The sequence below is a fragment of the Henckelia pumila genome, chromosome 1 (genome assembly GCF_033568475.1).
Source record: "Henckelia pumila isolate YLH828 chromosome 1, ASM3356847v2, whole genome shotgun sequence".
NCBI lineage: Eukaryota > Viridiplantae > Streptophyta > Magnoliopsida > Lamiales > Gesneriaceae > Henckelia > Henckelia pumila.
The window spans coordinates 111,614,489-111,636,299 of record NC_133120.1 but is presented as its reverse complement, the minus strand read 5'-3'; the positions used below and the strand labels follow the sequence as shown (position 1 = coordinate 111,636,299).

Here is a 21,811-nt window from a genome sequence, read left to right as displayed (position 1 = left end):
CCATCCAATCAAATCCCCGTCGGGTACTCAACTTTCATCACCATCTCTATCGAATGATGGATACACATACCCTACCCAAATATCCTATATATTACCACATGCAATTGTATTTTTTCAAATTTAATTGTTTAAATAAAATTATGCTTATTCACCAAATTTTTATAAGAACAATAAGAAAAAGATGAAAGATAAAAAAAAAATAGCAAACTAAACACAATATAAGAAATAAAAATATATTATATATAATTTATCTCAACACCATTATTCTGCAAAATAGCGTAATACTAATAATTTTTTATGTTCCATCCAACTACTATTATTCAACAAAAATAAATTATAATTAAGATTTATTTATATAATAAATACATAAATAAATATATACATATATATTTATTTATGTATTTATATATTTATATATATAATAATAATATATGACTATATATTTAATTGGGTATTCGGGTCGGGAATGCCTTCCATCCCCAAATCCAAAATCCATATACCCAATTACTAATTTATTTAATTGAGTCCAAAAAATGCCTCCATATCCTTCTCTATTCATGTCGGGTATCGGATTTAGAGGAAATTGTCATCCCTAATTGGATCCTTTATCAACACTAGTAGCTCGCCAAATATTCTGTATTCTATTACAAGTTTTTTTTTGTTACAAAAAAAACCAAAACATTGAAAAAAAAAAAAAGAAACAAACCAAACCTAATTCAGTCAATACCGAGATTTAATCTTTTGAGATTTGAGATTAAGAAAGATGGGAAAAATTAAATAGTGAAAATGAAAGGAAAAAACAGGAATTTGGTGATAAAAAAAATTATAAAAAGATCGATGAGGTCTTAGTCCAATGGCTAAAGTTGAAGCCTTGAGATCAGTTGGTCTAGTTGTTCTCAGATTCGATTTCCACTATTTGCGGGTAGTTTTCCTAATTTATTTATCTAGACTAGATTTAGAAGTTTTCTTTGTAATTTGCACAAGATAAGTATTTTCTAGATTTATAAGTTTTTTTGTAATATGCTCGAGATAAACATGTCTTGAGTCCATGCTCAGGTCTCGTTTATAATGCGGGCATTTACTTAACATCGTTCTAATCTAGATCATGATTGTACATGTATTTTTTTTAAAAAAAAAACATAAAAAGGCCACACCAAGTCATCAACCGTACGTCCGTACGTCAATGGTTTGAGTTTTGTGTATGAAAAAATTCTCTCTTTAGATGGTTCTATGACAGTTCACTTTACCTTCTTTATGATTGCCTGTTCGGTTTGGGTTATAATTTCTTTGTGAGTTTCGTGTTTTATTATTATGTATTGTGGGAGTTTCTCTTTTATTAGTGCGTGGTGGAGATCTCGATCTGTTGATGGATTCTAATATCGTGAAGGAAGAAGTACTTCAAAATGGAGCTCTTTCACTATTGCACCTGAAGAAGAATCGATTCAGGTTAGTGATGAGATTATTACTCAGGGACAGAGAATGATGATAGTGGGTTTGGCTGGAAAGCTTACGGCGTCTAAGATTGTGAATAAGAAGTTTTTTTTGACAATGTTTAAAAAACTTTGGAATGAGGAGCTTGGGGTGGACATCACAGTTTTGGATAACAATCAGTTTATCTTTTTTTTGGAAGTGTGGAAGAAATGGAACGTATACTATCTAGAGAGCCATGACATTTTAACGGCTCACTGTTTCTCCTAAAGAAATTAGAGGGGGCAGAAATGGGTGACTTGGGTTCTTTCAAATTTGTACAGCTATGGACCAGAGCTTTCAATATCCCACTGGAAAATATGGTGGTTGAATTTGGTCATTTAATAGGGGCGGTTCTCGGTGAATATATAAAGATTGAAGCTGATGACCAAGGTAGATGTGTCAGAAATTTTATGAGAGTGAGGGTGCGGATGGATGTCACTAAACCCCTAAAGCTTATGGTTACATTGAATCTAGGATCAGGGGTACTAAATTGCGAGTTTTCTTGAGATATGAAAAGCTACTCAACTACTGTTATTCTTGTGGGCTATTGGGTCATACCAATCGAGAATGCAAAATTGTTGTTTTTGACCCCGAAATTCCAATGTCAGATTACCCATATGGACATTGGCTTTGGGCAGAACTTTTTATAACCCCTTGGCCACCTTTGGGTTTATTGTCTGCTCCCCCTGATCACCCTTTGCAGATACAAAAGCTGAAGGACCCACATATTAAATATGGTCCATCGGATTTAGGTTCCAACTCTTCTAATTCAAACGATTCCATGATTTTGGTTAAGGAATCATTGGCCTTAATTGGACACAAGAGGGCCCTTGTTCACACTTCTTTGTCTGGGGTCCCTCAAACTTCGGATGCAGACAATTGTGAGGATGAGATAGAGCCTCTTAGAAGAAAAAAAAAACGTCTCCTAGAAGATATAGCTACTTTGTCAAAGTCAGTTCTATTGTTATGAAAGAAAATGAAAATATATCGGTGGTGGTGTTCGACAAGCCCGTTGGGAGTCATTAGTATACTATGCTAGAACGCTCATGGGCTGGGGGACTCATGAGCTTTAAACAGACTCCGGATGGTGATTCGGAAATTTTCTCCCAATTTGGTTTCATTTCGGAAACCAAATTACATGGGTCTTGTTCATCTTTTGTTAAAAAATTCTTTAGGTTTTGCTAATGCCTTAATGGTTGATAATGTTGGTTGTAGTGGCGGACTTGCTGTATTTTCGAATTTGGATTGGAAGTTGGACATCCAAAGTTATGGCCCAGGTCATATTGATGCTATAATTACGATGGAATAAGGAATAAAATGGAGGTTTACTGGATTTTATGGACACACGGTTCAAAATCGATGACATCATTTTTGGGACCTTTTAAGGCGATTACACTCTCTAACTTTTCTTCCATGGGTGGTAGGGGGATTTTTAATGAAATCGTTTCTTCTTTGGATAAAGAGGGGGTGTGGACAGAAATGCAACAGTTATGGATGAATTTTGTTCAGCTCTTGGAGATTGTGGTCTTAATGATATTGGATTTGATGGGCCTTTGTATACCTGGACTACTAAACAACAATTTCCTAATATGATACAGGAGAGACTAGACCGTGTTGTTGGTTCGGCTGAATGGTGTGAGATGTTTTCTGATGCTCGATTTTTTCATGATGATTTATATGGCTCTAATCGTAGGTTGCCAAGGTTGGATCTATCATATCATGCTGCTCCTGAGATCCTTTATCAATCTCACTTATTTCGGTTTGAACATTTGTGGAGAACCAGAGCTGGTTTTAAAGAGGCAGTTGACACATGTTGGAATCAATACTATCTTGATGCTCATTTGAACTCTGAGGACTTGTCTCATAAATTGTCACAATGTTCTTTGGTTCTTAAATGATGGGGAAACCAAAAATTTGAGCATATCCCTCGCCAAATTAGATCTTTACAGAATCGGATATCAATAATGAACAATCACCACAATGTTCAATATTCAAGTTTCACTGAGTGACTAATCTCGAAAGAAGATTAGACCATCTATTGGCTTTGGAGGAATATTACTGGAAACAGAGATCTCGTATTGATTGGCTAAAGGGTGGTGACCACAATAAAATTTTTTCACACTAAAGCAAATATCAGAAGAAAGAATAATAATATTCTGGGTGTGATTTTTTAGAATGATGTCTGGGTTTCGGATCAGCATGAGGTGTCTTTTATATTTGAGGAGTATTTTGAGAATCTCTTTACTTCATCTTCTACATCTTCTGATAGCATTTTACGGGGGATTGATGACCTTTCTTGCAGAATTACTGAGCATATGAGATTATCATTGGACGCTCTATTTTTTCTTGATGAAATACGCTAGGCATTATTTCAAATAATTCCTTGGAAAGCCCCAGGGCCCGATGGATTTCACACCGGATTTTTTCAAGATAATTGGGATGTGACTGGAGATCAAATCACTCAAGCATGCCTTAAAATTCTTAATGGACAAATATCTATAGGGCGGTGCTACTTTTTTATTCCTTATTCCAAAAATTAAGAAGCCTTAGTGTGTTATGGATTATCGACCCATCGGCCTTTGTAATGTGGTCGCTAAGATTGTATGGAAAGTCATGGCAAACCGACTTAAAATTTGTATTCCATAACTTATTTCTCCGGAGCAAAGTGAATTTTGTACCTAGGAGATTAAATACGGATAACATTATGGTGGCTTTCGAGTGTTTACATACATTACGATGGCGCAAACGAGGTAGACATGGGTTGATGGCATTAAAATTTGATATGAGCAAAGCATATGATCGGGTAGAGTGGGACTATTTATTTTTTGTTATGGATTGAAATGGTTTTTCACCTCACTGGATCAACAGGATTAGAGATTTCTTGGCACAATGACTTTTTCAATCTTGGTTAATGGGAAACCTTCAAGAATTATCCATCCTTCAAGAGGAAAATGCGACAAGGGTGTCCATTTTCTCCATAATTGTTTCTATTATGTTAAGGGAGACTATCAACTCTACTTCGATCTAGATTGATGCGAGGAGATTTGCATGAAATTAATTGTGCAAGACAAGCTCCTGAAATATCCCACTTGTTCTTTGATGACGACACTTTGTTATTTGGGCAAACTGATTCTGAGACTTGTCGCAATATTCGAAATATTCTCTAAAAATATGCAATTGCTTCAAGTCAAGTAATTAACTTACAAAATTCATGTGTGACCTTCAATCCCAATGTTACATCTCAAATGAAAGATATTTATTGTACATTGGATATGCCTCGGAACGAACATCATGACGTATACTTGGGGCTTCTAGATTTTGTGAGTCATAACAAAAGAAGAGTTTTTGAGGGAGTTAAGGAAATTAAAAGGCGGCACTAGATTACAGGGTTGGGAAGGAAGATTATTTTCTGCAGGAGGTCGTGAAATCCTTATAAAGTTGTTGTTCAGGCGATTCCTACATGCACCACGAGTGGTTTTAGGTTTCCTTTGACTCTTATGTCATAATCTTCAAGCTCTGATTGTTAAATTTTGATGGGGAAACATTGGAAACAACTGAGGTATTCACTGGCTCTGGTGGAGGTTGTTATGTCTATCTAAGTTCCACGGAGGACTAGGTTTTTGGGATTTTACAGCTTTCAATCAAGCATTATTGACCAAGCAAGCATGGAGAGTGCTGATACATCCTGAATCTTTGTTGTCTCAAATTTATAAGGCTCGATACTTCCCAAATGGAAACTTTCTTAATGTTGTGCTTGGACATAGCCCATTTTATACTTGGCGGAGCTTATTATGGGGAAGGGAATTGCTTGTAAAAGGAGTTCGATGAAGGATAGGGTCTGGCCAACAAGTGCGTGTATTTAAAGATCCGTGGCTTCTGCGCTCTCGACACTTTAAACTTGTAACATTGTCATCTCCTGAATCTGCCAACATGTTGGTTAGTGATTTAATGTCGGTGATGGAACCTGGAATCGGGAAATCGTTCATAATGTTCTTTGGGAAGTTGATCACTTAGAGTTACATTGAATTATGACAGGATATACCTCAAGACCCGATATTCTGATATGACATTACGAAACTAATGGGACATATACAGTTCGTTCGGGATACAAAGTGGTTGTCCAAAGTGATGAAGAAAATAGCCAAGGCAACAAATGGTCTCACAACAGGTTTGCGTAAGTTATGGAATCATATACCTAATAAGATAAAGATACATCATTGGAGATCAATCTACAATATATTACCTGTCCGGGTGCATTTGATTTCTCGTCATATTCCAATAACTCCTTTATGTCCAATGTGTAATGTTATGCCTGAAGCTTGTTACATGCTTTATGGTCTTGTCCTATTGTTCGTGCTTGCTGGAAACTTCCTTCTTTATGACCTTTATTAGCAGCTTTTCTTGGGGGATTTTTTGTGGATTTATTCTGCCAAGTCTTTAATTTTGGACAAGGTGACGATCTTGGTGTTTTTGTTATGGTTTGTTGGAGTATTTGTTTGGCAAGAAAGGAACAAAATGGTTTCTGGTGGACTGAAGATAACTTCTCAAGGGATTATTGAGCTCACAAGGAGGATTTAGAAATACTATTCGAGGTGTGATTGGGATCATCGCCGTAGCTTCAGAAATATGATTTCAAATGGTAGATGGCAACGACCAGGTATAAACTTTGTAAAAATCAATGTTCATGCAGCTGTTCTATTAGATTCGGAGTTCTACAGTATAGGAGTTGTGGTACGAGACGAAGCTGAACATATACTTTTTGTGCGAATCAAGTGTATCCAAGGTGTTTTCTCCCCTCATATTTCTGAAATGTGATAGGGAATCAGTTGATTTTATTGATTCGATTCCATCATTTTTGTGTGATATTGTAAATACTGATCTAGGCGGATGGCAACGGGGCGGGGCGGGTTGGGTTTGGCTAAACCCGAGACCCACCCCGTCTACCTTTGGACCCGTCCCGCCCCGCCCCGCCCCGCCTCGCGAACCCGGCGGGTTCAATCCGGCTTAGACCCGTTAGACTTGCCAAAAATTAAATATTTTTATTAAATTAAAAAGTTTAAAAATTAAAAAAATCAATAAATTTAATTTCAAATATATATTAATAATATTTAAAACAAAAAATATTATCACAAGTTAAAATTTATCAATTTATAATTAATTAATAATTATTAGCCAAAAAATATTATAATTATATATTTTTATACTAAACATATCATAATAAAATAAATTCATTTCAATTCAATAATATTATTTTTTTTTAAAATCAAATAATATTATACACTCAAATTATAGATAAAATATTAATTATTTAGTATAAAAATATAATTATATATTATTAATATTACATATATATTTTTTATTTTAAATTAAATTAAATTTATATACATATATATATTATGGCGGATCCGGGTCGGGTTTGGCCAAACCCAAGACCCGCCCCACCGGGGCGGATTTGATGCGGAACCCGACCCATTGCTATTCCTATTATCTAGCCTATATTTAATGAAATCTTATCTTCAAAAAAAAAAAAAAAATCAACAACCGTTTCATATTTAATGGGCTGAAACTAATAACCCCCAAACACTGGAAACCCAAATCCATCCCTAATCTACAAACGCCGTTAGTGAAAAAAACGTTTGTCCCATATAACGTTTCTAAAGAAGCGATTGGACCGATTTTACGTCAGGACAAAATGCCCCAAAAATTAGATATAAATTCGCTTCAAACACTACGAATCGGAAATATGTGCACCGATTTTGCTAGGGTTTCATTTTGTGGCGTCGGCAGTCTTATGGCTGTTTACTAGTGGATTTCAAGATTTCTTCATCCCGTCGGTAAATTTCTTATCTTCGTGTTTCGTAGATGCGTTATTACCTTTGTGGATTTTGTTGTATCAGAGTGGAGTATATTTATTTTTGCATATCATCAATTGATGTCGATTTCGTTAGTTTTTGATTGGAATGTTCTTTCAATTATTGAGTTGGTGATTTTAATCTTTAGGTTTCCAAAAGATTGAATCTTTCGGCAATTTTATTTTTTTTTTAATTTTGCTTTTGGCTCGCAAGATTTAAGTTTTCTATCGCTATTTATTTTGTTGTGTGGAGATTTTTTTTCACTTTGTAACCAAGTGATCAGAGTTTTAAGTTAATTCGATTTGGCTTCTGTACGCTTTTATTTTAATCAGACAAATTGTTGGCATCTTTAAAAATTCAGATTTGTTTTGATAAATTCTTTGTCAAATGTTAAAGGTTGTTTTACAAGATCGTGGTTTTCACTTTTCTTTAACATTTATTTATTTGCATTTTATGGTGCATATTTGTGATGGTTAAATGGTGAGACGATTTCCCAAACTTAGATTTGGCTGTGTTTAGATCTGTGCGCCATACGTGACCTTTTTGTGAACTAGTTTGGCTTGTACATTGGCTTCCTTGATGTTGTATGTGCAAATAAGTTATTTTGGTGATTGTAGGATAATGATTACATTCTTGCCTGGTGTCTTTGAGAACTTTTCTCTATAGATACACTGATACAGATTGTTTCTCTGCTTTCTTTTTATAGAAGTTGCTGCAATCATAGAACTGTGTCTGATTTTGGTCGCAACTTTTGCAAATTATGTTTTGATGCCTGATATGGCAACTGTTTGGCTAATCAATATTTTTTATTTCCGATTCCTCTGTCATGGCTATAACCTGTGTTTGGGTTGAATTTGATGATAGTTTTGTGTTTCCTAGGGTGTTTGAGTGGCTTGATCATTCTTTATGTATATTCTTACTGTCAGCGTTGATACTGTCCTATTAAAAAAAAGTGTTGATACTGAATGTATACTTTGAGTTACATATATTATGGCTGTTTTTTCTAAGAGACTTTACTTGATAGTATCCATGCTGATTGTTTGTTCTTTGGCAGTTAAATTGCTGATAGTGTGATCACTTTGTTGGGTTATCCAAAGAACGAAATGTAATACTTGTATTTGATAAAAGCTTTTGTTTTTCCCCCTTTTCCATCGGCTTTTGAATCTTGCCTGGCAGGTAAAATCTTGGAGTATCAACCATTTATACAATCTTGAGGTGAGTAGTCAGTCCATTGTGTCCGGCACTATTGTTTCCAAAGTCCCTGTATCTCGTTGGAAGGTGATTTAGATGGAGCATTCATCCAGCTCTCTGAACTTACCGGTATCAAACATGCAAATGAAAATGGTAGGTCGTGTGTCGAATAATCCTGTATCAAATCATTTCTTCGTATCAAAGGAGCAAATGGATTTGGTTGTGCCCGTACCAAATCATCCTGGGTTCAATGCATCAGTTATGCAAAACAACCAAGTTGGACATAATGCAATTTCAGGTTATAATCATGGATCAAGCGCAATTTTGTCAAACACCGTGGGTCATGTATCTGGAGACAAGGCGTTTTTGCCAGTTAAGCGGAAGGCTGACCCGGAACCTCTGATGAACAATTCTACTGCACAGCAACCGTTGCCGCCTAGCAAGCGCCCATCGCACATGGGAGCTAATGTAGGTTCAACAAGACTTCTTCAGCCGTCAGCACCCCATAGGAGGGCTTCAACAATTCAGTCAAAGTTGGGGGCTCCTGATTCTCGAGCTCAACCCTTGGTGGATAAAAAACCGATGCAAAACAAATTGACAAGTGGAAAGGATGGCTCTGAAGCTGTAAGGTCCAAAATGAGGGAATCTCTAACTGCTGCATTATCTTTGGCAGATATGAGCCAACACAAGGTTTTGAATACCCAGGAAAACCAAATTAATTCACCTAATACACATCAGATGCCTGTGGATTCAAAAGTTTCTGATTCCAATTTAGCTACGAGAGGGCTTGCTGTAGGTTGTACTTCTGAGGAACTTTCGTTAAAACGATCAGATGCAGTTGGTGCAACCAATGATTGTCGCATGTTAGCTGATGAGCTTCCTACAAGTGGAAACAGAGGGGATGCTGATCAGTTCCAGGATTTCCAGTATGGCTCCATTTTACCCGATGAGGACATTCCATTTGGTGATAGTTTCTTCCCTAAAGATGACCTTTTACAGGGAAATGGACTTTCTTGGGCGTTCGACTTTGATGTTCGGATGAGGGAAGGACTGGAGGCTCAAAATTCAGAAAAGCTCAAGCCTGTTGAAGAGGAAATTATGGGTCACAGTGACAGGAGTGTTGTAGATATTCTAACACCGGAGAATGTGGCTGTTAAAATCGAGTCTGAACTGTTTAAACTATTTGGCGGTGTGAACAAAAAGTACAAAGAGAAGGGCAGGTCTCTTTTGTTCAATCTGAAAGATCGAAGTAACCCAGAACTGAGAGAACGAGTCATGTCCGGTGAAATATCTCCCGATAAATTATGCTCAATGTCTGCTGAAGACCTTGCTTCCAAGGAGTTATCAGAGTGGCGCATGGCAAAAGCAGAAGAGATGGCCCAAATGGTAGTTTTGCCTGATACAGAAGTTGATATTAGACGTTTGGTTAAGAAAACACACAAGGGTGAATATCAGTTAGAAATTGAGCGTGATGATGGAATTTCTGCTGAGGTTTCTGGCGGAACTACCATACTAACACAACGTCATCCACAAAAGAAGATTGAAACTAGTTCTCCTTTAGTAGCAAGTCCTAAAGATAAAGAAACAGGTCAGAAGAGTTCAGATAATCAAGATTTTTTAGGTAGCCTCATCATTCCAACTGATGGGACTGATTTAATGCAAGGAATGATGGTTGATGAATTGAAAGATGCAGAATTTCTACCTCCCATTGTTTCATTGGATGAGTTCATGGAGTCTCTAAATTCTGAACCTCCTTTTGAGAATTTATCTCCGGACGCTGTGCATAAGACACTTGTGACACACAAAGAAAGCCCCAAGGTTGTCAACTCTCGGGCCCCTGATCATACTTCAGTTTCTCCAAAAGATGTTTCTCCCGAAAAAGATGCCTCTCCAAAAAATTCAGATGTTGTCAAGAAGCTCGAAGTTGTGGAAGAGAAGTCAAGTGGGAATCCTGCAAAGCAGAAATTTCTTCCTAGTTATGCATCAAGGGTTAACTACATTTGGGAGGGCGTGCTTCAGCTAAATATATCAACATCAATCAATGTTGGTGGCGCATTTCAAAGGTTTGCTATTTTATAGGTGGACAACCTGAATAATGACCATTGATTCATGCTGTGTTATTTGTATCTTACTATGCTACACTAGAGTTTTACTGTAAATTGCATGAGGTAAATTGGTAAGTAATTTGTGAGTGATTCAAGTCACGTGTGCATTATTTACCCCTAACTTATTTACGGTGTAGAATAAAACCCTTTTTGGCTAATCTTTTAAGTTATTCGAAAGTTATTTATGAAAGCTCCTCAAACAAGGTTTTATAATAATAATAACAGTATAAAGTGTTGAGATCTTATATAATCTTTTTAGAAGAATGGATATCATACCATTATTTTTATCATAATATAAATTCTAAACTAAATAATCTCAAATTTTTTTTTTTCCTGAATTATCTTTAAAACCATTTTTATCTGTCCTTTTATCGCTTATTTTTATTCTGCTTAAACTCGTTATTATCTAGATGGTTTGAGAGCTTAGTTTTAAAATAAGAAAATCTGAGAAACTTTAAAGCATTGAAATATTGTGTTTTCTCAAACTGTGATGTACCTGAAACGAGTCTAGCCAGTCTGACTCTAAATCTTAGATGGTGTAAAACTATAATTATGACTCTTTTCCTTACAGTAAGCTACGCCTTTGGTTGAATTCTTTGTTCCCATTCTAGAACTCTCATCCTTGTCTAGTGCCTGACGATCATCGCCTATGACTTCAATATTGTCGTCATCTGTAGTTAAGGTGTAAAGGATTTGTGATTTGTCTACTAGAATGTGCAAGTTTGTTCAAATTTTTCTGTGTCAGATTCTCGGTGTACAAATTGTGAACTGTTACTGTAATAACAATTGATTCTTCTCTTTTTCACTTCTCCGGTTGTATTGTGTTTGCATGTTTTTCATGCTGATTTGCCAGTATTGCCTGACATGCATGTTTGGTCATAAATTTAGTCTGAAGTTATTAAGAAAGTTGATGTATTTATGTACTTAATTGCTTTCCCTCATTTGTTCATTTTCTATCAACAGTGGTGAGAAGACATCTACCAAGGAGTGGCCCACCTCTCTTGAGATCAAGGGACGAGTTAGACTTGACTCATTTGAAAAATTTCTTAGAGAGCTCCCTATGTCTCGAACTCGTGCGGTCATGGTATACCAAGGCCTCTTCTTCCTCTTCTCTGCAACTAATGTGTACCACCTGTTTTTCTTAACTAAGGCCTTCTGTTTTCGTATTAATCATCGTCGCCCCTTTGTGTTTATGGGTAGAGGTGTTTATCTGGTATTAGAGTGGATGTACAATAGTAGTTTGGATCGAAAATTTACGAGATGGCTAGTTGTTCAGGATAAAGATTTTTTCTCCAGCTTGCATTCTTTTGGATTTCTGATAGGTGACAATGTTATGCATAATAAAAAAAAGAGTACATGCTTAAGCAAAAGAAAGAGCTAGACCTGATATTAACCTCGTGTGTTGGAAACAAGTGTTTTCAAAAAATAAATTTGAACTAGGGCACGAGGTGATATGATATTTTCTTTAGACAATGTTTATCAATTTCACAAAGCAAACCCTTTGATACACAAATCCTTTTATAAGATATAAAATGTTGGTGATTACACTCTTTTGTTTTTTTTTTTCTTTGTTTTTTTTTAAAATCGTAGTCTTTTGTTGTTGCCGCAAAAGAAACAAGCATAGTCGTTTGTTGGGTGCTGCTATTTGATTAATTTAAAATTTTGATGCAAGCGTTTTCTTGTTTCGGTCAATGGTGTTCATACTAGGATTTAGAAATTCATGCACAAAATTTGGAGCTGGTGGCTCTTTTCATTTTTTTTTTACCTGTTTTGTGCTCATTCGTCTAAATATGGACGTAGTTTCAATCCAATTCAAAACTGTAAATTGGATGGCAATGGTAATTCTGAATGCCAGCGTCGTGTACATATTTGAAATTACTACAAGAATTGTATAATAGAATTAGAACGCTAAAAATCCGAATATTGCTTTGTGAATGACGTCTTAGATCTTAGAATCTTATTTTCGAAAGTTTTTTCAAAAAAAAAAAAAATAAATTGAATCAAAGAATCCATCTTCAAGCAGTAAAGTTAGGTAGACTCTTGTACGTATAGATTTCATTTTGCATCTGGAATTCCTAACCAAATTACTCTCATCTTCAGGTTCTGGAGTTCGTTTTGGCTGACAAATCGTCTGAGACTCCCCGGTCCGGCCTTCAAGAGGTAACATTACTTCCCATGTCACATATTATTATAAATTTATGTGCTACGCCAAGTGTTGGTGTTTCATTTTGTGAACGATTCTATTCTTGATGAAGGCGATTGACTCGTTTGCTGCGGACGAGAGGCTAGGTTATGCCGAACCATCTGCTGGCGTCGAGCTTTATCTATGCCCTCCGACTTCAAGAATGACCAGTCTGATTAATGAACACATACCCAAGAAACAATCCGAGACTGATAGTAGTATCGAAAATGGACTATTAATTGGTGTAGTTGTGTGGAGAAGGGCTCATAAAAGCAACATAGTATCACCTAATAACTCGTCTTCATACAACAAACACAGCTCGAAAAAACAATCTCACGACCCTCCTAAGAAGATGCAAGATTCATCAAATGTTAAAGCTAACGTTAATGCACAGACTAGAGCTTTCACATCCGCTTCGACTAATGTTGCACGTCCTACCTTAATGCCTCAACCCGATGAAGAGGATGATATACCTCCCGGGTTTGGCCCGATGTCTTCTGCCGGAGTAGCAAAAGATGACGATGACTTGCCTGAGTTCAGTTTCTCTGGGCGCTTGACCCCATCCGTGGCTGGGATTTCACCACCACATTTGCATAATCGTGGTGTGAATTCTGCTCAACGTTCGGTAGATCAAGTTAGAGAGCTTATTAAAAAATATGGCCAAAGTGGTGATAGTGCACCTGGTAGGAGCATGGTAGATGATAGGTCCCTCGGTATCAAACCGTGGAATGATGACGATGATGATGATATTCCAGAGTGGCAGCCGCAACTGCCGAACCAGCTGCACAACCAGCCCTATCAGTTGGCTCAAAGCCACAGGCAGCCGTTGCAGGTTCCCCTGCCGAATCAACATATGGTCGGCACGCCTAGCCAGCAGCCACCTCGGGGATGGGAGGGGCCACCTTCGAGTGGTGGGTGGCTGACCCATCAGCTACCTCCGGGCCCCCAACGTGACGGGAGATGGAAGCGATACTGACTGGAACAGGATAACAAAATAACTTCTTGTATATAATTGTGTTAGTTTATTATATGTTTTGTCTTAGGACTTGGCTTTGTGACTACATATGTTTTAATTGTTGGCTTATTTTGACCTTTCGAGTTTTTGTTCAAAACAGTTTTAGTTTTAAGAATTAATTTAGTCATTATTTCGTAAATTATGTGAGGTCGACGATGTCTCACTGAATGAATATAATTATGACAATTGACAGTAACCTTCCAAAAGAATACAATCAATATTTACAACTTTAACCTTATATGGCATAGAAAAATCTAGAAAATATAGACCATTTTCTGTCTATTAGGTAGTCTGATACTTGTAGTTCGGTATTATGAAAAACAAAGGAGTGCGTTTTTTGAAATTTTGGGTTGGATTGAATCCTTGGGAGAAATGTTAATATTGACTAGAAATTAATAAAATTATTAACATGAATCTAACAACCAGGATCAGGTATAATATCTGAATTTTTTTTATTATCATTTGTGCCAGATTTATTTTCCTAGAAGAATAACTGCAGAAGATGCATGCACAAGTTATTTAATTTGTTGATTTTGATCGAGAAAACAAAAATGAACCGCACCCTCAACTGAGGTTTATTTAATCCTACATTTACATGCATTACCCCCATAATAAATCTAAGGGTACTCATTTATCAATACATGCGGGGTCCACTAAAAAATAATGAAATCCGCTTTTATTAATAAATGTCAACCGTTAGATCTACCTCAAGGCAGTACCTATATAGGTAAGATCTAACTTACCCTTAACTGATCCTCCTAATCTATTCTCTTACCATTATGTCATTAAAAAAATATTTACTTTTAAAATAATTTTAGCACTCTGCCCTTTTAATTTTAATTAATCAAAATCGATCTCTCATTATCTCATTAATTTTTAAATACGGTTTCTTTATTTTAATAATTCAATTTTCTTAAGAACAAAATTAGAAGCTCAACCTATCCTATCCATGCATGGAAACAATTCTTCAATAAAAATATTTTACTATTAAATATTTATTTTAATAACGTTTTGAAAAATAACAATAATGATATTTTTTTCCCGTAAAGAGAAATTTATGGATCCGTCCCTACACATATACGTGCATGTGTTAGCACTGGCGGTTCCAGTAAGGGGCAAGGGGGCAGCTGCCCCCCTTGAATTTTTTTTAAATTATTAAAATATCCTTATATTTTAAAAATTATAATTTATGAACATAAATTAGGAATCAAACACGGAAATACAAAAAAGAGGTCAAAAAATTTAAGTTAATCTTCATTGTTTAATGTGTGCAAAGTGATCCAAAAATTTATGGCTCGTAATATTTAATAAATTGTAGTCCAATCACTAAATTTTTAAACTTAAACACAAATGAGTTTTAAGTTTTTAAACTTAAAAATAATTTTTTGAAGCAAGAATTGTTAACTTACAAGCTTGTGAGTTTGAATTTTATTTTACCAGTCGCAACAAGCCAACATCTGCAGTGAAGAGAAATTTTTTTGCTGAAAAGATTATTACGAATATTAATTAATTATACTAATATATATATGTTAGTTTATCGAATGAAGTTATTATTAATTAATTTCAGAAAATAAAAAGTCGTAGGGGTAAATTGTAAGTGAAATTTGAAATCTAAAAATATTATTTAAATGAGAGTACTATATTTAAATTTTGTTATGTGGTGATTATGTATATATATATATTGTTAACAATGGAATCCACACGTAGCCAAGAGAATCAACAATTTAGCAAGAACAGAAGATGCACTCAATTCAGATTCTCTTCAACAAGTTATATCATGCAAGGATCAAGAACAATCAACAAGAAAAGATATACGTGGTTCGGTCAAAGTAACCTACATCCACAAATGAAACACCCAGACAATTTATTGATATACCCCAAAGAATCTACAAGATTACAGAGCTTCGAGCCGAATCAAATACAATACATTCAAGGAATATTTTATCTCCTATCCCTCAGTATTGTCCCTTTGACGTTCTTCCTCTGGAACTCTTTTCCTATCCCTTGTGTTTTTTTCTCTCTGTCTCTTTATCAACTAGAACAAGTATATGAGCTTGTATATATTTTACACGTCTTCTTCTGAGTTTCCCACTTGGTATATAATTCTTCCATCTCGAAACTTCCGTCTAATAACTAACTAGCTCCCAATCAACCGACTTCTGTTAGAGTTTGTTAGCCATTGGACTCTCTTAATTAGGCCCAAGAACACATAGATGGTCAGTCCATATCTTTGAGCCCAACCAAGTTGTAGATGATAGATTAAGCCCAATAAGTTGAAGACACACCCTTTTACAATCTCCACCTTGTCTTTAACTTGTCTGAGTGATCGATAATTCCTGCTTCTTTCTAATCTTCATTCATACTGTAACGCCCGAAAATTTTTATACGTAAATTCGCATGCATAATTAGGGAAAATAATTATTTAAAAATTTTATTTGGGTTAAATGACTTATATGTGTTATTATGTGAATTATATGGATGATTTAAATTTATTTTATCATTTAACCCGTAGTTATTGTATTTTTATATTTTTGAAAATTTTATTGAGTTGATCGTGTAGACGGGACCGTGGACGGACGAGATACCAACTTTTGAGCCAAAAATATTTTATGAGTTTTATGAGCCTTAAAATATTATTTTAAGGTATTTTGTCAAGAAAATTTTAGTATTTATTTATATAATTATTTAAGGGTTGATTTTTAGCCAAAATAAGTCATTTTAATGACTTTTATTAAATTTTAAAAATCCTCTAAATTATTATTTCGGGATTTTTGGTTTATTATCAGATTAATAGGCTGGGTTTGAGTTTTTAAATATTTATTTAGGTATGATTTTATCCTAAATTAGTTATTATCCTAATTTAATTATAATTATCAAATTTTTTTAAAAAAACAAAAACCTATCCTACCTTACCCTAAACTCCATTCAGCCGACTCCATCCTCCTCTCCATTCTCTCTTCACGATCATCCACCTCCCAACATCCTCCATAGCCGATTTCCTCAGAAAAGTTGGAGTTCGTCGCCCCGGAACCCATACACGCACGTTTAGCTTCAAATAAATCATCAAGGCGTGTTTAATTCCTTCCTTTAACACCATATAAGCTATATAACCTGTTTATGTCCGATCACATGGTTGTGTTTCTGTTTTTTTTTTTAGTTCATGAAGATTTATGGCTAGACCCGTATAACTATCTTGTTTGCTTGATTTTCATATGCATGGCCACGTTTTTATGAAAGGGAATGGATCCGGCTGCTGGCGGATGATTATAGACGTGTATTAGTGTCCTTAGGATCGATCTGGGTTAGAATTTTAAGGTGGAACAAGCTGGAAACGTGAGTTTTACTTTATATTGCATCAGATCGCGCAGTTCAAGGGTTTTGTGGAAGAGAGGCTCGTTCTCCTTCCTCAGGCTATGGTTTGATGTAAGATCGGTTTCATTGGAACCCCTTAGATGTTGGCTAATTTTTTGCAAGTGGTCTCACGGTCATTGGTGTTTGGAGCAAGCGGCACGATCAAAAATACATTCGCTGCTCCTGTCTAAGCACGAGCTGGGATCAGCCTTTAGCGAGGCTTCATCTGGGCTACTCAGGCCACGGTTTGGGCTTAATTTTGTCTTGATAGAAACCTCTAGATGTTGTATATAAGTGAGAAGTGGTTTGAGGGAAAAATATGGTTGGAGTAGGGAGAACGATTGGTTTTGGCCGAGTCGCTCACCTGCGCGCGCGAGTACAGATGATGCTTGGTGTTTGGGTTCGTTCTCCACCTACGGTGCATGGTTTGGGTTGGTTCTTAGCTTTTTGGAAAGTTATCGAAGTTTGCTAGCCAGTGATGGTGGATCTCCAGCCATTGGGTGGCCGGAGATGTCCAGAAACAGGTTGTAAAGCCTGCTGCTCACGGCCGAGCCGAGGGAAAGAAAGGGGGAATCGGGTTATGGGTTTTGGTTGTTTCCCGGGTCGGGTTGGGGCCTGGGTCGGATCAGTAGTGTAGTGGGTCGGGTCATTTGGGTCCGGGTCCGGGTTAGGTGGGCCGGGCTCGGGTATTTTAATTTTTAAGTAATTAATGTTTTAATTGATTTTTGGGCTTTAAAATTAGTTAGAAAATTATTTGGGCCTCCAAATAATTTTATTTGGGCCTTAAATAATTTATTTAAGTTAGCCCAATGATTTTTATGGGATTGGGAGCCCATGAATATTTTTGGGTCAGTCAGTGGATTTTTGGGCCAGTCTAGAATTTTATTGGGTTTAATTAAGTTAATGGGCTTAAATATTTTTATTTAGGCCCAGTTAAGTTAATCAAGTTATTTGGGCTAAGATATGATTATTGGGCTTTAATTTAAGTTTAATGGGCTTAGAGTGAGTGACCAGCAGTTTGGACCAACCCATGAAAAAATAACTAAGTCCGGAATATATATTTAATTATTTTATGCATGCAGTTTATATTTTAAGTATAAGTATATTTATTATGAAAATTAATTAAATATATATTATGCACATATTTTAAGTGCATGCATACATGAAATTTTTTTTATGATGTGTTTAAGTCTATGAATCGAGCATGAAAAATATTGTTATGAAAATTGAAGTTATGTGGCGGCACAGAGGTGGTTTACCACCAGCACAGAGGTAGTTCTACTACCGGCATAGAAGTGGTTTTACCACTAGCACAGAAGTAGTTTACTACCAGCATAGAGGTGATTATTCACCGCCACGTACGATGGTTCTCAGACTGATCAGTCGCTCATGTTTACGAGCCATATTTACGGATATAACCTTCACAGTTATTTATGATTAAGTCATGCTCTAGTTATGTATGTATGTTATGATTAGTATGATGAGGCTATGTTATGAATTAAGTCGTTGCATGTAATAAGTTACATTGTATATTTTTAAGAGCATGCATGGATGTATATGTATATGTATATGTATTAGTATAATTATGTGATGCATTATTTTTAACCCTACTATAAAGGGTTAGACATGTTGAGTTCCTAGGCTCACTACGCTTATATGGTGCAGGTGAGTCAGATGATTATAATGTTGTTCCTACCGGTGGCGAGGACGTATGAGCGAGCTGGCAGTGGACCCCGTGACCGTCGCAGATTTTATTTGATGTTTAAGAAACATTTATTTTTATTATGTTGAGTTTTTAAACAAGTTCATTTTTTTTATTTATGGGAATTTTGCATTATCAAACTTAGTATTTTTATTACATGCATAATGATATTTTCAGCAAGTATTTAAGTTATTTTTATGTAGTAATATTATTTCTTTTATGTTTATACATATATGTATGGGCGTATATGAATAGTATTATTTTTTAAAAAAAAAATTCCACATTTATTAATAGTAGATGTTTCATTTGGTATCAAAGCACGGTCCTTGGAGGGGTCTATCTCCCACGTGAAGCTCAAAAATCCTACTACCAGTCTGTAAGTTTTAATTGTTTTCTTATGATTTGTAAGGAACATATGTAATGATTTAAGATTTTCATGTTAGTAAAGTTTTAGAACCCTTAAGTTATGCATTGCGATTTTCGTAAAGTAAAACGTGGAGGTGCAGAATGCCTCCCAGACAGATGAATAGACGCGGAGGACCTCCACCTCCACCTCCGCAGAACCCTCTCTCAGCATTGAAGCAGGCCAATGCTAACATGATGGCTGGGATTACTGCTCTGTTGGAGCAGCAAGCGGCACGACCTAGGCTTACATATGATGAGGATGTGGCTGAGCGGTTCCAGAAGAAGGGACCAAAGGAGTTTACAGGCACCACTAATCCGCTCATTGCTGAGGGGTGGATTCGATCATTGTAGTCTAACTTTGACTACATGGGGATTACAGATGCTGATAGGGTCAAGTGTGCGGTGTATATGATGAGAGGGGATGCAGCCTCTTGGTGGGAAGGCGCTGTTAGGGGCGTGAACCTACCTACTTTGACGTGGATAGAGTTTAGACGTATGTTCTATGCCAAGTATTTTACTGAGGATGTGCACAGCCGCATGATCCGGGAGTTCATGTGTCTCCGCCAGGGGGACAAGTCTGTGGTGGAGTACATCACACAGTTCGAGAGAGGGTGTCTGAAACATCTAGACCTTCTTAAAACTTAAAATGCGGAAAACTTTTTTTTTATATATATATACTATACATATATGCCCATACATATATGTATCACATTTAAAATCAACTACTGCTACACGTAGTAATTTAAATAAAAATAAACAATTAAATAATTTAAAAGGGTTTCATGCATGAAAAAAAATAGTAAGTATTCCATGTTTAAAACTCAACATAATAAAATAAATGTATCTTAAAACATCCCATAAAAACTGCAACGGTCACGGGGCCACTGTTCCGTGAACTCATACGTTATCACCATCGGTAGGAGCTATATAAATATCATCTGACTCACCTGCACCATATAAGCATAGTGAGCCTAGGGGCTCAACATGTCTAAACTTGAATATCAAGGTTTAAAATAATACATCACATAATCATACTAATACATATACATGATACATGAACATGCATGATAATATTTTCCATAACATAAATACTGAAGCATAAATCTTAATCATGAACATCATCTTTCTTCATCATACATAACATAATTGAGCATGGTATTTTTGAAACAGTCTATGGTCCTATCCGTAAGTGTGACGCTTATCTGTATCGACTAATCAGTCTCTTGAACCAACGTACGTGGCGGTGATAAATCACCTCCTATGGTAGTAAACTACCGCATAAATCATATATCATATGGTGATAACCACCCTTATGTCACACTACTTCAATTTCCATCAAGAAAATATTTTATTGCTCAACTCATACATAATCATGATCATATCATATAAAATTTCATGAATGCATGCACTGAAAATTTGTCTATAATATATATTTAATTGATTTTTCATAATAAATATACTTATACTTAAAATATAAACTTCATGCATAAAAATAATTAAATATATATTCCGGACTTAGTTATTTTTCATGGGTTGGTCCAGACTGCTGGTCTCTCTACTAAACCCCTTAACTGACTTAAAGCCCATTAACTAACTTAAAGCCCATAATTAAATAAATAATTTTAAAAATTATAATTTTTTTACTAAAATAAAATACTTAAATATTATTGGGCTTAAATAAAAATATTTAGGCCCATTAACTAATTAATTCATATAAATTCATGGACTGGCCCAATAAAATCACTGACTGGCCCAAAAATTCCTATGGGCCCACAAGCCCATGAAAATCATTGGGCTAACTTAAAAATAATTTTGAAAGCCCAAATAAAATTATTTTGAAGCCCAAATAATTTTATTTCTAATTAATTGGCCCAAAAACCAATTAAAACACTAAATACTTAAAAATTAAAATACTCGAGCCCGATCCACCTAGCCCAGACCCGGACCATCCTAACCCAACCCATGACCCCCTGACCCAACCCGGACCCAACCCTGACCCAAGAACCCGACCCAGCCACTCCCCAACCAAGCCCGACCCTTCTCTCTCCTAGATTCCTCTCGGCTCAGCGGCAGTCCCCATTCCCGACGTTCGTCCGGCCACCTCGGGCCACCAAATTCCGGGGCACCACCACCACCAGATAGCCCACATTCAGGGGGTTCCAACACAACAAGAATCAGACCAAACCATGGCCCGAGGAGTGAGAACGAAGCTCTGCACCAGACACCTTCTTCCTCCTCGTGCGCAGACTGAGCAGTCCCCAAACTTTCGATCGTGCGGTTTCTTCCGACCACCAAAGACCGTGAAACCACCTCTCAATCTTAGACAACATCTAAAGCTTTCAAACCCAATAAACCTCACTCAAAATGGTGTTCCGAGGAAGGAGAACAAAGTCTTCTTCCTCAGAATCCTAAAATGCCTGATCTGCTGCACCCAACTTGAACAGCTTCGACTTGGACCTTTCCAGCCCCAAACCAACCACATAGCTCAACCATGAGGACCCTAAGACACCCCTTGACAACAGCCATCAGCCTGGACCT

General features: G+C 36.3%; 1 protein-coding gene across 1 annotated transcript; it reads left to right on the top strand.

Moving 5' to 3' along the window:
- The first annotated feature begins 7,117 nt into the window (after positions 1–7,117).
- On the top strand, positions 7,118–13,922 carry LOC140890679 (uncharacterized). The gene is made up of 5 exons (XM_073298647.1): positions 7,118–7,304; positions 8,499–10,576; positions 11,582–11,702; positions 12,719–12,778; positions 12,874–13,922. The coding sequence occupies exons 2-5, from the start codon at positions 8,610–8,612 to the stop codon at positions 13,774–13,776; spliced, it is 3,051 nt and encodes a 1,016-aa protein (XP_073154748.1). The 5' UTR covers positions 7,118–7,304; positions 8,499–8,609; the 3' UTR covers positions 13,777–13,922.
- Positions 13,923–21,811: the final 7,889 nt, after the last annotated feature.

Excerpts from the sequence above, each read along its gene's own strand:
- LOC140890679 (XM_073298647.1), top strand. The coding sequence starts at position 8,610 with ATGGAGCATTCATCCAGCTCTCTGAACTTACCGGTATCAAACATGCAA. Across the intron at positions 11,703-12,718 it reads CTCGAACTCGTGCGGTCATG|GTTCTGGAGTTCGTTTTGGC; the intron begins GTATACCAAGGC and ends TCTCATCTTCAG. Across the intron at positions 12,779-12,873 it reads CCCGGTCCGGCCTTCAAGAG|GCGATTGACTCGTTTGCTGC; the intron begins GTAACATTACTT and ends TTCTTGATGAAG.